Source organism: Myxine glutinosa, chromosome 10 (genome assembly GCF_964187855.1).
Source record: "Myxine glutinosa chromosome 10, kmMyxGlut1.1, whole genome shotgun sequence".
NCBI lineage: Eukaryota > Metazoa > Chordata > Myxini > Myxiniformes > Myxinidae > Myxine > Myxine glutinosa.
Window position 1 is genome coordinate 68,174,950 of NC_136270.1, and position 17,391 is coordinate 68,192,340.

Consider the following 17,391-nt stretch of genomic DNA (forward strand, 5'->3'; position numbering starts at 1 on the left):
TTTGAGGGGGAGCGGGTGCGGTGGTGGTTAAGCTGTTGTAGATGTTGTCAATTTTGCATTGGAAGAATGAAAGGAAGGAGATGCAGTTGTCTACTGTGAATGACTGGGTGGTGGTGTTCAGGGGGCTGAGGAGTTTGTTTATTGTAGAGAAGAGTGCTTTTGGGTTTCCGGAGCCAGAGTGGATAATTTGAGAGTAGTAGGTGGAGCGGGAGAGGGCATCTTTGTAGTGCTGTAGGTGGTCTTTGTAGGCTTGGGAGTGAATTGTGAGACCTGTTTTATTGCGGAGTCTTTCAAGTTGGCGAGCACGAGTTTTCATCAGGCGGAGTTCAGGGGTAAACCAGGGAGCAGAATGGGTGAAAGATACTGTTTTGGTTTTTATAGGTGCAAGCTGGTCAAGGCAGGAGGAGAGAGTGTGGTTGTAGTAGTCAGTGAGGTCAGAAGGGGTGTGGAGGTCAACGAAGGGAGAAGTGGACATTTTTCCAGAGAGGGTGGATGAGAATAATAATAATAATAATTCATTTATTTTGTATAGCGCTTTTCATGAAGCCCAAAGGCGCTTTGACAGAGTGCAAAACATAATGCATAACAAAACATGAAAACAACAATTGCAAAAAGACAAGAATCAAGAGGGAAATATTTAAAGCAAAAGAAGGGAGAAGGAGAAGTGATAGTCAGGGGTTAAATGCTGTGGGTTGAATGTTGAATGCAGTGCTGAACAGGTGGGTCTTGAGTGATGTTTTGAATGTGGTGAGTGAGGAGGAGTCTCTGATGGTGTGAGGTAGTGAGTTCCAGAGGGTGGGAGCAGCGATGGAGAAGGCCCTGTCCCCCCAGGATCTGAATTTGGTCCGGATGGGGGGGGGGTCAGGAGGTTGGTACCAGCAGAGCGGAGGTTGCGGGTGGGAGTGTGTCTGGAGAGGAGGTCAGCCAGGTAGGATGGGGCCAGGTTATGGAGGGCTTTGTCGGTCAAGAGGAGGATTTTGTACTGGATTCTCTGGGAGATGGGGAGCCAGTGAAGCTTGTAAAGGACGGGGGTGATGTGGTCACGGGTCCGGGAATGGGTGAGTAGATGGGCAGCGGAGTTCTGAATGTATTGGAGTTTATTGGTGATTGTTGAGGGTGAACGATAGAGGAGGCTATTGCAGTAGTCCAGACGGGAGGTGATGAAGGCGTGGATGAGGGTTTCTGCAGCCGTGGAGGAGAGGGATGAGCGGAGACGGGCGATGTTTTTCAGGTGAAAGAAGGCTGTCTTTGTGATCTGTTTAGTGTATTTGTCGAAGGAGAGGGTTTGGTCAAAGATGACGCCAAGATTCCGGATGTGAGGGGAGGAGGATACTGGGATACCGTCGATGTTGAGGGCAAAGTTATGGGTGGATTTTGTGAGCGTTTTTGGGCCAATGATGATTATTTCAGATTTATCACAGTTAAGTTTGAGGAAGTTGATTTGAAGCCAGGATTTTATTTCAGAGATGCAGTTTGTCAGGATAGAGTGGGTGTCGGTGGAGACGGACTTGGTAGAGATGAAAAGCTGGATGTCATCGGCGAAGCAGTGGAATTGGAGACCATGACGGCAGATTAAGTGACCGAGGGGGGACAGGTGAAGGATGAAGAGGAGGGGGCCAAGAACTGAACCTTGGGGGACACCTTGGGGGAGGGGAGCAGTGGGGGATTTGCAGTTATTGATGGAGATGAACTGGCGTCTGTCGGAGAGGTATGATTTAATCCAAGAGAGGGCAGTGCCGGTAACGTTAAAGGTGGATTCAAGTCGGGTGAGGAGGATGGTGTGATCGATGGTGTCAAAGGCAGCGCTGAGGTCGAGGAGGACGAGAATGTTGAGGTTGCCAGCGTCAGAGGAGAGGAGAAGGTCGTTGGTGATTTTGAGGAGAGCAGTTTCAGTACTGTGGTTGGAGCGGAATCCGGATTGGAATGTTTCATACAGGTTATTGGCAGAGAGGTGATGTTTGAGTTGAGCGGCTACAGCGCGTTCCAAAACTTTTGACAGAAAGGGTAGGTTGGAGATGGGTCTGAAGTTATTTAGGGTGTCAGGGTTTAGACCAGGTTTTTTTAGAATGGGGGTAACAGCAGCAATTTTGAGGGATGGTGGGACGATGCCTGTAGACAGGGAGGAGTTTATTGTTGCAATGATAAGTGGAGAGAGAGCAGGGAGGGAGGCCTTGACAAAGCTGGAGGGGATGGGGTCAAGAGAATGAGGTAGGTGAAAGAGCGTTTAGCTTACGGAAGTTGATTGTGCTATAATGCCTTGGTGCTGGGGTGGGGATGTTGATGGTCATAGTGATGGCTAGGTGGTCAGAGAGGGTGAGGTCGGAGCCAGAGAGATGGTGCAAAATTGCTAATAAGATATGTTAATAATTATGTCATCGGTTCCTTCCTTATGACCTCATAATTCGACAAGTATAACGCTTCATCCGATCAGTACGAATTTTTTTTCTCTGCAACTGGTGGTCTGATGGACACAAATTTTTCACTATAGGAGCGCCTCCTCCTGTAGAATATTTTAATGATAATTATGACGTCATAGTCCACGTGGTACAGGTGCCATCTTGGAAAAACCGAAAAACATTGCCCCTCTATTTACAAAACCGCTCTGTGGAAAAAATTTAAGCATGGCTCATTGTAAAGAATTCCGCATGGGGAATAAGTGTTAACGATGATGTCATTGGTGCCTTAATTATGACGTCATAATTCGACAAGTACAACGCTTCGTCTGATCGGTTTGAAATTTATTGAGCGTGATCTACACAACAATTACATTAGAGGACATAAATTTATGTCATCGCTCACGTGGTATGGTAGCCATATTAGATCAAAGAAAAAAACCCTTAAAAAAACAGAAGAGTTGGTTCGCACAAAGTTGACTGCACAGGGTAAGTATTCTATGCATACCAACTAGTTCCGTTTTGAATTCATTGATCCTTGATTGGCAATGAATAAATATCATCGAAGGTAAATTCTTTTCTAGTGTAGGCCATACAAGTTTGAGTGAAGGCTGTCAGGTAATAATATAGTACTACAAAATGGGATGTTAATTGGAGGTGAAAATATATTTTATTTATCCAGTTACTCATGTATTCAAATGATTCATAATCCCATCACACGCCCAACGATGTCTCATCCACAATTTGCATTTGCATCCGCTGTCTCCAAACAAGCGACCCATCGTGTAAACGGAGATTACTTGAAAAAGGAAATTTCCCTTGACAGAAAAAATGAAGGAGTAATTCCTCTTACCAGTTAACGAGCAGCCCAAGAGTTCTAGTGATTATAAACAGGAGGGGCCTTAACGTCACAAATGCTTAGAGGATTAGAAAGGTCACAAACGTACCACTTATACATCAGGGACTAAAATAAGGCTCAGGCCGTCTGACATTACAATTTCGCCGCTTGTGGGCAGCTGTTCGATTGCTGTATTCTTTTTAATTACACGCATTTTTGTGATGTTGATTTATTTGCTAAATTAAGTCGACTTTGACCTTACGTCAAGTGTATTGTCTTACGTAGGGGTGGCGGGGGAAGGGAGGAGGGAGAGGGTTGGAGACGCATCCAGATATCTTGTCATTTCACAAAGTATGTTAATTTCCTCAACGAGAATGGGCCTGAAAGTGGCAGGTGAAATTCATTGCAGATCTTCTTGAGCTTCTGATGAATATAATAGAGACACTGATAAGGATTATTTTTTTAATGGAAAATTATGGCGCATGTAAATCGCAGGAAGGACTAATGGATGTTTTTCGAAACGACGCTTAATTTAAGTTGTCGGCTCAATGTCTCGCACCACTGAGGATGAATGGAATTTTTGTGTTGTACTGTATTGTGATGTCTATAATACATGTCTAACTGGTGCTGGCAAGCTCAAGGGGTGGCGTTGGACTGAATTTGGAGTTTTGTGCCAATTTCCAGTCTTGATTGCAGAAAAGACATAAAGGTAACAGAGTTGACAGTGGGTAAACTAGGATGGTTCAGGAACTGGCGTTGTTTATTTGCGAGGAAAGTTTAAACGGTTATCTTTTTCACATTTGACAAGAGAAGCTACATGGACATGTATTACTATCTCGGTTTTTGGAATATTAATAGAGATTGACAAACTGAAGGTTTTTATTTTATTTTTGATAATTGAAGGTGATAGAATTGCAACGTCAAGGAAAATGTACCAATAACAGAGGTGAGTGATTTTATTGCACCACATCCACGCATGTGAAGCATGGAGTAGCGTAAAGCGATTGGTTAACTTTTTCTGTCTGTCTACAAGCGCCAGTTTATGAAGCATCTTCATTTCAATTTAATATTACATTTTGAACACGAATCAAACACATTAACCTGTAGTTTAGCAACACTTTGCCTCAGAATTTGTCCTGATCACGCATGCTCAGAAAGTAGAGATAATATTTTTAGCCAGTCTGGCAGTGAAACAAAATTGAAACTCATTCCAAACAGGAAACGTCGTTTTTAGCGATGCCATAAAAAAAAAAAAACACCTTTAGAGGCCATTTTTTCCCCGCAAGCGGGGGTTGGCCTTTTTCGGGAACTGTGGTTGTTGTTGTTTTTCGGTCCCCTTTTTGAAGCAATGTTTTACGGTCGGATGCCCTTCCTGACGCCAACCCTTTTTGCCGCCTTTAACGACAAGCAGGGAATTACCAGTGAACTGGTACTCAATTTGCCGACCTCGGAAGGATGACAGGCTGAGTCAACCCCCCTGGCGTTAATTCAGCGATTGACCGGGATTCGAACCCAGGATCCTAGGATCCTAAGCCGGCACCCTAGCCGCTAGCCCAACACCAGGGTTGGTTCATAAAGGACACAAACAACAGGCGCTGTTGTTTTCAATGTGGCATTTGTGGCAATGTGGCATTTCAATGACGTTCATCAATGGCAGTAAACTTCCGGAAATTAATTTTTTTACAACCTTTAAAATCTTTATTTTATTTCAATTTGATTATCTATATACGTGAACACTGTAGAACACAAATCACCTTTTTGGCATTTTCAAAACCATTCCGTTTAACCGTACTTATACATAGTATTACGGTATTTTACATGATATGCCATCTTCCGCTCATAATCTTGCACTAGTAATACAAGTGGACCTAGAGTAGAATAGCCAGGTTTAACTCATGGTATCTTGTGCTGCTCGTCGGTTGTATATACTAGGCATCCTTAAGAAAAGTGGAGCTGGCGATGGTGATCTGGTTACCAGCTATAAAATATACATTTAGCCACTACTTGAGTTTGGATCACCTGTGTTGGGATCTAGTCTGACAAGTGCTCATAAAGATAAACTGGAACGTGTCCAGAAGCATGTCCTCCGTTGCATTGCATATCCACATATCCTGACATCCAAACAGCAACTTCATTTGTATTACATCCCCTATTTCAGTGAACAGAGAGATGAGCTCCTGCTTTGCTTTGGAAACAGTCAGTTAAGATCCATGCGCCACCCTGACATGTCAAAAGGTGAAAGGTCAACTCAAGATGAAACTTCTAAAATCACCAATTTTCGTCTGAGAAATTGTCCATTTTCATCCTATTAACGAGAAAATTAAACATCAATTGCATAGTTCATCACTGAATTGGGAAAGCAACTATTTCTGAGGTCAAAAGGTCAAAAGTCAACTTAAGGTCAAACTTCCAAAATCTTCATTTTTTATCTGAAAAATCATTAATTTTCATCCAATTAAACTGAAGAATGAAGAAAATTACATAGTACATCACTAAATCGGGAAATCAACTATTTTGAGGTCAAAAAGTCAAAGGTTAACTCAAGGTGAAACTCCCAATATCATTCATTTTCATCTGAAAAAGAATCAATTTTCATCTGATTGACCCGAGCTTTGATTATGATCGTCAATTTTAATCTTAATGAAATGGACAATTTCATATATTCATGACAACTTTTTTTTTTGGATGGGGGGGGGGGGGGGGAGGGGGTGGTGGAAGGGTGGATTTTGCAAGTATCATGCTCTGCATAATGTCAATCCTGTTTTTATTATTATTTTAATTTTTTTTCCAATGCTCCTTCATGTAAGTAATACCTTTCATTATAATCTAAAATGTCTCCTCGTTTCTGGCTAATTTGCATTTTTTATTCCATTTACATCTTTTGATGCATAATATACATATTAATGTGATTTTGTAAGATTATTATTACCTCCACCACCAAAGGTTTGTTTCCACCCCTGTCTGTCTGTCTGACTCTGTGAACACGATATCTCAAAAAGTTGTGCACGGATTCGGACGAAACTTGTTGGACAGTTTGGGTGTGTGACAACGACGAATCTATTCAATTTTGGTGAAGATCTGAATCCGGATCCAGATTCGATAATTTATTTTATTTCAAGTGATTCTTCCCCATTGAGTGACAGGGCAAAAACGATACATAGCATGATATTTCAAAAAGTTGTCGACAGTTTATAACAAGTCTTGGTGGATGAGTTGGGTAAGTGACAAGGACAAGCCGATTAGATTTTGGTTTGGGTCCGGATCCAGATTTGACCTATCAGAAACGGATACAAAACGTAAATGGTTCAACCTGGCAGAGGTACGCTCTCTTCTGAGTGCCATTCTAGTTTCTATATATTTGCAAGTTTTATGAATGAATGATCGTTTTAAGGCCATTTTTTCCCCGCTTTAGCGGGAGTTAGCTTTGCGGGCTCCATGACCTCATGGTTCCCTTTTTTTAGGCAATGTTTTTATGGCCGGATGCCCTTCCTGACGCCAACCCTTAGTCGCCTCTTACGATGCGCAGGGATACGGTGTACCGATTCTAAAGCGGGTTACACACCGGGATCATTCATCCCAGCAAGCTGGTACTCAATTTGCCGACCTCGGAAGGATGACAGGCTGAGTCAACCCCCCTGGCGTTAATTCAGCGATCGACCGGGATTCGAACTCAGGATCCTCGGATCCCAAGCCGGCACCCTAACCGCTAAGCCAACACCAGGCTTAAGTATTATGAAATACTGTTTTGTTGTTGTAAACTTGACAAATATCAGTCTTTGGACTGGCTTGTCCAGTGTTTGATGTTTTTTCATAAACCGAAATGATGATCATCTCAACCAATGAAATTTGCCACTTGCAGACCCCATCCATGTCCTTGTTTCTCAAGACTCCTTGATAGAGGCAGTACGCATACCTCTCAGCCATTCTGTCAGCCTACTAAAATTAAAATGGCCAGAATAAAAAAAGAAAACGGTAAGGAGACGACATTTAAATCAAACCATAAACAGCAGAGTGATGAGGATGAGGCACTGCGTTGGATCTGTACACATTTCCAGCACATGGTACGTATTTCAGAAATGCTCTACCGTAATCCACACGTTATACGAGGTGTGTTCAAAAAGTATGCGACCTTAATTTGTCGTGCGTAAACAAATGAAGCTAGGGAGGCGTTGATTGGTGCACGTATGTAGGCGATCCTAATGCGCACGCGTGAATTTTTTCCCACCTGCAGAAGCTGTCATTCGACGGCAGACCGTCGATGAGTGAGGAAGTGTAAGTGAGTGCCGTCGGATTTTCGTTTTTGACAAAATGACGGAAACACTTGAACAACGCTACTGCATCAAATTTTGTGTAAAGCTTGGCGATTCCCAAGTGGAAACGATCCGCAAGATTCAACAGGCCTTCGGGGACGAAGCAATGAGCACCACACAGATAAAGGAATGGTACAACCAACCGCTTCAAAGATGGCCGCACATCAGTGGAGAGTGAAGCACGTTCGGGTAGGCCCTCAACATCCCGAAATGAGATCGTCATTGACCAATTGAGGACCCTGGTGATGCAGGATCGTCGAATCACGATCAGAGAACTTGCAGACGAGGTGGGCGTCAGCATTGGATCCGTTCATTCCATTATGAAGGAGGATTTGGGCTTCAGGAGAATCTCAGCGAAGTTCGTACCAAAGCTGCTAACGATTGAGCAGAAGCAACTCCGTTTGGAGATCGCACAGGACATGCTGGAGACTGTGAACAGCGATCCCAGCTTCCTCAACACAGTGATCACTGGCGATGAGTCCTGGGTTTATGGGTACGACCCAGAAACCAAGTTGCAGTCATCACAATGGAAGCATCCAACATCCCCGAGGCCAAAAAAAGCAAGGCAGGTCCGCAGCAATGTCAAAGTCATGCTGACCGTCTTCTTCGACTCCAGTGGCGTGGTTCATCACGAGTACGCACCACACGGCACAACCATCACCAAGGAGTATTACCAAGAGGTTCTGCGTCGCCTTCGTGACGCTGTGCGACGCAAACGGCCGGACCTGTGGGCAGCGGGCAATTGGCAGCTCCATCATGATAACGCACCCGCCCATTCTTCGCATTTGATACAGAGTTTCTTGGCCAAACACAACACACCTGTGCTTCGTCAGGCTCCCTACTCTCCCGACATGGCTCCGTGTGACTTCTGGCTTTTCTCCAAGCTGAAAATGCCCCTGAAAGGGACCAGATTTCAGTCCAGAGAAGACATCATGCGGAATGCGACGGACCAGCTGCGCGCCATCCCAAAAGAGGCGTTCCAGCACTGCTTCCGACAGTGGCAGAACCGTTGGGAGAAGTGTGTGGCAGCCCAAGGGGACTACTTTGAAGGAGATTAGTATAAGTTTGTTGTATCTGGATACGAGTATTTTTTATGAACAAAGGTCGGATACTTTTTGAACACACCTCGTATAATCTGGACACAGAGGTGAATTCTTTTTAATTCAATACTTGTTATCCTCACCAGAGGAGAGGGTATTGCATTTGAGTCCGTTTGTTACTTGCCGGAAAATATTCCGGCAAGTATGTTGATCGGTTGGTTTGTCTGTCTGTTTGTCTGTCTGTCGGTCTGTCTGTCGGTGCGCAGCACTACGTCTTCACCGTTGCATGTAGAATCGCCAAACTTTACACACATATTTGTCTTGCCCCGGAATAGACTGTGCCCAATTTTTAACTCTCTCGGCCCAAGGCCTCCATTATGACGTCATAATTTGATAATTCGACAAGTACAAAACTTCATCCGATCAAGATGCAATTTCTTGAGCGCCATGTCGGCATAAACTGGTGGAGAGAAAAAAATAATGATGGCGTCATCGGTAGAAAAACTTTGCACCTCCATATCTCCGAAGGTGCTGAATAGAAAAAATTGAGACATTGCTCATTGTAAAGAACTCTCCATGGGGAATAAATTATGTCAATGATGATGTCATAGGTGCCGCTATTATGACGTCATGATTCGACAAGTACAAAACTTCATCCGATCAGGATGAAATTTCTTGAGCATAATCTAGGAATAAATTAGTTGAGAAAACAAATAATGATGACGTCATCGGTCACGTGGTTTGGTCGCCATCTTGGAAAAACCAAAAAAAATTACACCTCTATATCTCCGAAAGTGCTGAATAGAAAAAATTGAGACATGGCTCATTGTAAAGAATTCTCCATGGGGAATAAAATATGTTAATGATGATGTCATAGGTGATTCCATTATGACGTCATAATTCGACAAGTACAAAACTTCATCCAATCAAGATTAAATTTCTTGAGCATAATCTAGGAATAAATTAGTTTAGAAAACAAATAATGATGACGTTATCGGACACGTGGTTCGGCCGCCATATTTGTCCAACATGGCCGATAAAAAAGGTACATTCCAGCAAGTCCTCGGTCTCTGACCGATTTTTCATTTGTTACTTGCTGGAAAAGATTCCTGCAAGTATGTTGATCGGTTGGTTTGTCTGTTTGTCTGTCTGTCTGTCTCTTTGTCTGTTTGTTCGCAGTACTACGTCTACACCGTTGCACGTAGAATCGCCAAACTTTACACACATATTTATATTGCCCTGGAATAGACTTTGCCCAATTGATGACGTCATTGGTCACGTGGTTTGGCCGCCACCTTGGAAAAACTGAAAAACTTTGCACCTCTATATCTCCGAAAGTGCTGAATAGAAAAAAATGTGACATGGCTCATTGTAAGGATCTCTCCATGGGGAATAAAATATGTTAATGATGATGTCATAGGTGCCTCCATTATGACGTCATAATTCGACAAGTACAAAACTTCATCCAATCAAGATGAAATTTCTTGAGCATAATCTAGGAATAAATTAGTTTAGAAAAAAAATAATGATGTCATCGGTCACGTGGTTTGGCCCCCATATTTGTTTTAACACAAAAGCCTTAAAAACCACTGAAAATACATCCTGGCGAGGGTTTGCAATCTCTGATTGCTCTTTTTCTTGTTTTTATTTGTCTTAAGCATTTTAAATGATCACTGCTCTTTAAACGATATAAAGTCAAAGGATTTGACAGAGGCAGAGTCATGTCTCACCTTGCTAGAATGGTGTCATGCTCGAATAATGAATTAAATGAGACTTGATATATTTTCCCTTAATAAGGAGCCACAAAATGTGGTCTGATCTTTAATTGGATAGGGAAAATCAATAGGTTCCTCATTGGTCATTTAAAGGAGAATGTGAGGACTCAGGCCAGTGATGATCATTATGATGTTTTAATGAGTCATCCACTGCAGCGGTATGACAGAGTAGTTGCTCATGGTCGAAGCTAACCATCTCTTCCTTGTCTCAAGTGGGCTCGTGTTTGTTGTGGTACAGAACCGAAGATCATGGAGAATGAACACTGATACAGTTTGTACACTTTGTGTTTATCAGAATTTCTCACCAGCGGAAGCACTTATGGTGCCCTCCCCTCACCGTGCAACACCGCCTGAGATGTGTGCTTTACCAAAGTGTGTGCGCATGGGCTGTTCAAACCCACCGGTTGCTAGTGTCGACTGGGACAACGAGTTCTGCAGCAGTGAGTGCGTGGTGAGCCATTGCAGGTGAGTAGGCGTTGTGAATCTCTAAAATATTTTGGTAGGCACAAGTGCCAATTTACATTTATGGGAATACTGTGGAGAGATGCCGAGACACGGTTGCATGACAAATCTGTAACTCAGCCTTCTAAAAGCATCCGATGACTGCTGGAACAGTTGAGTGAAGAACAATGAAAGAGCACTAATGGGTAAGGGACAGGACTGGGCTAAATAGAATGTAGATTACCTTATTAGTAGAGGTCAAGTAGCCAAGTAGTAGTGGACTGCCATCTTAAAAGACGAGGGAGAATCACGAGTGGCTGGACATGGAGAGGCAGTTTCACAGAGTGCAGAAAATGGGGAGGGGTGGAGGACATTTGGTTTGGACTTTTGGAAGCACCAACACTTTTATACGTCATCACACAACTGCCTGCCATTGCTGGGCACTGTCTGCCTCTGCCAGATCTTTTGACAAATATGCGTCATCTAACAGGCCGCATCTCATTGGGTGTTCCATAATCTGGGGTTCAATACCGCACTCGCAGTTAGCATCGTCTTTATTGTATCCCCAGTGAAGTATATTTTCTTTACACCTTCCAGCTCTGGTACATGGTCAATTCAGATGTCAACAAGTTGTCCATGGTCGATCAGCACCCGATGGGAGTTTCTCTGTCGGCTCAAGGTTCATTAACTCATTTTCTGAAGCTAGCTGCAATCTTTCCTTCCAAAGATTGTCCCATTGCGGTTGGATTACCAGCTAGTAAATGGACTGATGCTAGGAAGTTCCTGCGAGATTTAAGACATGGAATTATCACCGGATGGCCATGAAGAGGGTGTCTCTTATCTTCCGATTGTCTGCGGTGTTATATCTGGCTTGCTACTGCCCTCCTAATATCACGTGGTGAAATGCCAGCAAGCAGATATAGATGGTTGGTATTGGTGGGTTTCAGACAGTTTTAATCTTATAATAATAATAATAGTAATAATGATAATGTCTGGATACTTTATGATTGTTAACACCTTTTGTAATTTTGTTTTCTTCCCTTGATCCCACACCACAAAAAACATTTCCTGTGTGTAGGGACGTATTCATGGCTTGGGTTGCATCACGTGTGCAGAGTAGCCCTGCCTCAGTCAAATGAGCACTTCTGTAACTCTTCGTAACGGAACGGGTCACCTGCCATTTTGCTTGGCTACCGTCGACTCCTGGTTTGGAGCTTCCTGGTCATTGGTTGCTTTCTATTGCCTTTTGAACTTTGACCATAATGTTTCATCATAGATCTACTCACCGTCCCTCAACTCCCTCCCTCCTCTGCCTCCCCTCTTTCATTTTCTTCGCTCAGATGTTTATATTCTTGTTGCATTCACAGTCTGGAAAAAAAAAACTGGGCAATGCAAATGCCACAGAGTATTTGCTTGTGATGGCCTCAACATTTGATGACCTCGACATCAGCAACATTGCCACTGTGGAGTTAATCATTTTGAGTTCTTGCCCGTTAAATGTCTCAGCAAGTTGAGCAAAAGTCGAGGCTCATGGCACCCAAATGATACTATGTACCCACCCAGGGCAGTTTTGGGTCGATATTTTCACCTTTTCTTTACCTCTCTAGCAAGTCCTTACCTGGTCCTTTAAGATAGAACGCTATGCCGCAGGAGTCTCGTCGCACTAACTGTTAAATGTTTTGCCTTGTTTGGAACTCAGCACCCAAAGTGAGGTTTTAATTTATAGCTGAGTTGTACACTGTCTTTCGTCCTATTGTAGCTCCTTGGCCACTCTCAACTGAGGAAGCAAAAAGGGTGTTTATTGTTTTTAATGGCTATTGGTGTAAAAATGTTGCTGAAGCATCAACATGGATGATGCAAAAAGGTGTGTGCGTTGGTGCGTCTGTGCACTCTGGGTCTATTGAAGGGGTGGAGGGCGGAAGGGAGGGGTTAACAGCAACCAATGACATTCAGGTAAAGTTGTGCTTTTGTTTTTTTAGAACAACTCGAGAGTTGTTGTAAGTTTCTTCTGTGTGGTCCTTCATCTTTCGTGTTGTCCCTTCCGCTGCATTTGGCATCTCCTGCCAAGCCTGGCCAGCACGCTATTTTTTTAATCAATGGGACATACACTTCCACAACTTAGATATTTAAGAAGAGAAGTAAAGTAACTGCACTGGTAAAAAAAAGTTAACCCAAAACGTCCACACGATCAATTCTAGGCAAGCTGACGGAGTCGTGTTCGATGGAAGACTTCGAATTTCATCTTGCGTGTTTCATCCAAATGCAAGATCGGGCACAGTATTTTGTAGTATCCATCTGCCTATTAATCCATTCATGGTGGTCTGTGGTGCCTCCATCAGTATTTTAGACTTATTTAAACTGTTGCCTGTGTCATTTACCATAGATATTGAAAACGATGGGAGCCGGCATTTTTTTGGGGGGGTTTGTTTTTCCTTCTTCATTTAGCTGGACCTGTAATGGTCTTTGTGCTTGTAAATGTAACAAGATCCTTTCTGTATTCCTATTTTATTTTATTTTAACCTTTCTGTAATAAAGTAGATCGACATTGTTTGGTTGAGAGCATTGTAGGTGATGGGTTGTGGCTTCTTCTCACTTATGCAGACCCTAATGGCATCCTTTAAGTGGGCATGACTAAGCTGCTGATGCTGTGCCCCTTCAATGAGGATATGAACTTTGAATTTGCCAAAGCTATCAGAACACAATCGTCACCTCGATTCACAAGGTACCCTAGGATCTTTAACGCCCAGAAGCCATTGCGTCTTCTCTGAATGACTGAATAGTCTGAAACGGCCATGCTATGAAACGACCGGATGATCATGCATAGTCGGGTCAGGAATCGAACCGATTCTACGAAGCTCAACAATGAGTCGGCTACTTCTGCAATATCCTGACAGCCCAAGCCGTGCCTGACCCCAAAGAGATGGATCACTGGTATTTATAGTTTGGTGATGATGGCTCTGCATGAGTGGTGAAAATGTACTATTGTGTGTACTATCAGACAGCAACACAATAATACAAGTATAGATGATACACAAATAATGGGTTGCATCTTATCCTAAAACAAGGTGCAACTTGAGGCCATCAGAAGTAGGGCATTTTCCACCGTTGACAAGTGCTGAACAAGGAGCTTCTCAAATGTCCTGGAAAATATTAATGGCAGCACCTGACATCTATCCGAAACGACACCAATAGCGACGGGCCCATTTCTGCCTTGCTGTAACCATTGCGAGTGCAAAAGATGTTCCAATTTTATTCTGAGTTAATTTTTTTTTTTTCGGGTGCAGGTTTTTCAAAGAATTTCCCTCCCCCCCCCCCCCCCCCCCCCAATACTATTTTCTTACTTTGGTTTTATTTTCCCAATGAAAAGTTAACTTTTGATGAAGTCGCATTCAACAGTCCTTCTACTCATGTCCAAACAAAGTAAAGGCCTTTGTAATGCAATGAGAAAATCCTTCACGTATCGCAGCCTACCTCATTCGGCTTTCAAATAATTTGTGGCTTGAGCTCCGCTACGTCTCCCTTGAGTCTTTCTTGCATCCTCGGTCAAAAAACATCTGCTGTTCACTCCGTGCAATATTTACAAGACACACTAAACAGCAGTGGCATATCTTTTCATGCTTTGGTTGGGATTCTCATTTTTTTATTTCCTCTATTTATTTATTTTTCTTGTGCAGGAACGAAGGCAGCCCAGCATGGAACATCACCGTCTTCAAACTGTCACATGCTCCTTTGGCTCTTTGTTTACCACTCTTTCATCGATTTTCTGCGGCACAGAGTGGAGGCTTTTTCTTAATTTCCCTCCTTCTGCCACTTTGAGTGACATCCATAATGGAAGCAGGCAGAAATTCCGTATTGCCGTGTCCTGCTTACAATTTCATTCTAACAGCTTGTGAATTGCGCCCGCCGGCTCGTTTTGTGGCCTTGGCGGTTGTTGTGTTTATTCTGTACTTTACATTCACTCCGTTATCTCCTTGTATTTGGAGCTGCTTTGTGAAAGCTACTTTTTAACAGAACAAAGTGTGTATTATATCTAAACTAGGTGGTGTTTAATTTATGTTTCAGTGATTTTGTAAACAAATGAAGCTTATGCAATTGGTGGTGAATTTAACCAGAACGCCCAAGCATGATGCCTAACAAAAGTAGCTCTTATGTATCAGTTTTGACTGGAAGTTAAAGCCTTGAAATGCTGTTTATTTAGAAGTTTAAATCGTCATGATGAGGAAGGCACAGCAAATAGGGCCTACCTTGTCCTGATTATTGGTTTATATGGGGCAGGGAAACCTTTGAAAAGCATGGAATTTTGCCACCTTTTTCCAAAAAAAAACAACCGTAGAAATAACATGGAAATTACAACCAAGTAAAGGTTTTAAATCTCCAAATTTACAAGTCCCTTCATTCTCGTCTTCGTTATCAAGCTATATAACTGATGTTCTCCAATGGTGACAGCACAAAATTGACTCTAAATTCAGAGTAACTTGATATATATATATATATATATATATATATATATATATATATATATATATATATATATATATATATATATATATATATATATATATATATATATATATATATATATATATATATATATATATATATATAATATATATATTTATATATATATATATATATATATATATATATATACAGTGGAACCTCGACTTACGAGTGCCCCAACTTACGAGTTTTTCGAGATACGAGCCGTCACTCTGGCAGTTTATTGCTTTGAGATGCGAGCCGAGATCCGAGTTACGAGCTTTCGCCACCCGGTCACGTGGTTATCTTGCCGTGCACGTACAGTATCTCTGTCGTAGTATAGCGCTGCATTTTAGATTTCGCATTTCGGTTATTTTGAGTTTACGCCGCCAGGTGGGCTCCGGTCACGTGGTTATCTTGCCGTGCACGTACAGTATCTCTGTCGTATAGCGCTAATGATATATAACGCCGCCGATAATGATATGATAATTTATGATAATCTATGCAGCACGACGTGGTCCTCACGTCACACAAGGCGCCTTTGCCGGCGCAAAACGGCTCTCTCAGGGTCAAACTCGGTATCGTTTTGAGCGCACGGTTCAGACCTTCAAGAAAAGGTTTATTTTGTAAAAATCGAGCCACGCGTTCAAAAGATATGACCGGTTTTGTTCGCCGGCACGTCGGCGCTCGAATCGAATCGAGTTAAAACGAACACTGCCGTTGTCGGGTCCGTCTGAGACAACCACCGGGCCTAGAACGCTGGGACCGGTCTCGTTGGATAGGCCTGGATCAGATCTCGAAACGCTGGAAGCTGCACCTCTCTGTGATAATCTTGTGGACCATGACAAGAGATCGTGCGACACGTGGTTATCATGCCGTGCAAGTACAGTATCTCTGCCGTCAACTTGTTCAGAGTGCCGGCGATAGCTCGCCTTCTCTTTGTGGAAAACACGGTGAGATCCTTAACATCCAACAACTAATGGGACGCAAACGGGGCGCCCAGTTTAGCGGTACACACATTGATGAATCACCCTGCCTGTGATTCACCCATGACAGGTTATAGCTGGGTCGGGATTCAAACCCAGGCTGGACAGTTTAGACTTTAGAGTCAAGTGTGCGTACCTCCAGTCCAGGCCATTCTGCCAACTTGTATGCTGCATACAGGTGAAATATAAAGCGCGAGATATTTTTATATATACTGTATATTTAAAAAAAAATTGGTGTGGTTTTTGGCGGGCTGGAACGGATTAATAGCATTTCAATGCATTTCAATGGGGAAATTTGATTTGAGATACGAGCAATTTGAGTTACGAGCTCGGTCACAGAACGGATTAAACTCGTAAGTCAAGGTTCCACTGTATATATATATATGGATAATATGCTCCGAAGGTGATTCTGTCTGTCCGGGGGAGTGGCTACACCCGGTCTGGGAGGGGCTTCAAAAACAAATATCCACCATTTTGTTTCCTCGCATAGCTTTGAGGCCTCTTTTGTTAGGCCCACGGTGTCTTGCTCTCTCTCAGTTTTATTTAAACTCTAATTTGATATCTCATTAGATTTTTAACAGTCGCTTACATGGTTGTTGACTCAGTTGAAAAAAACGGGAATAAAATTTGATGAAAGTTACCGTTTATAGAACGAAAGGCCTATAACATAAATACCATTGAGACTCTCTCACGGCTTTATCTCGACTCTAATTCACCATCTGATTTCATTTTTATCGATGGTTTTAGACTCACTTACAGCAATAATTGAGAAAATTCACGCACACACGGGAAATTGCTGAGACATTTTAGAAATTTGCGGCACGGTACATTATACACCGCCTAAAATAACAGACGGTAAATGCCGAGATATATTAAAAATTTGCGGCGGACTTTTCCATTTGATGACAGTCGTCAAAAAAAGTCGACAATGTGGGGAGAGGGGCACAGAGTTTCGTTCACGTATCGCCACGGACGGGAAATTGCCGACAGATATTTCTTCGTTCTTATTTCATTCATCATTGTATGGAAGTAAAGGTAATCCTGTTGAAACACTCCATTCATTCCATCCGTTTTTTGTTTTTTTTCACACGAGTTTTCAAGGCTGAATCGTGTTCACATCCAGGATTAA

The 17,391-nt window shown here is 42.7% G+C and overlaps 1 protein-coding gene across 3 annotated transcripts in view; it reads left to right on the plus strand.

Moving 5' to 3' along the window:
* The window catches only part of LOC137434123 (TOX high mobility group box family member 4-B), a 212,944-nt gene extending 199,599 nt beyond the window's left edge, over nt 1-13,345 (plus strand). For all 3 annotated transcript variants that reach the window (XM_068126812.2, XM_068126813.2, XM_068126811.2), the window contains 2 exons: nt 10,652-10,821; nt 11,876-13,345. In XM_068126812.2, coding sequence (XP_067982913.2) covers nt 10,652-10,821; nt 11,876-11,936 — 231 coding nt within the window. In that variant the 3' untranslated portion in view covers nt 11,937-13,345. The remainder of the gene's footprint in view (nt 1-10,651; nt 10,822-11,875) is intronic.
* Nucleotides 13,346-17,391: the final 4,046 nt, after the last annotated feature.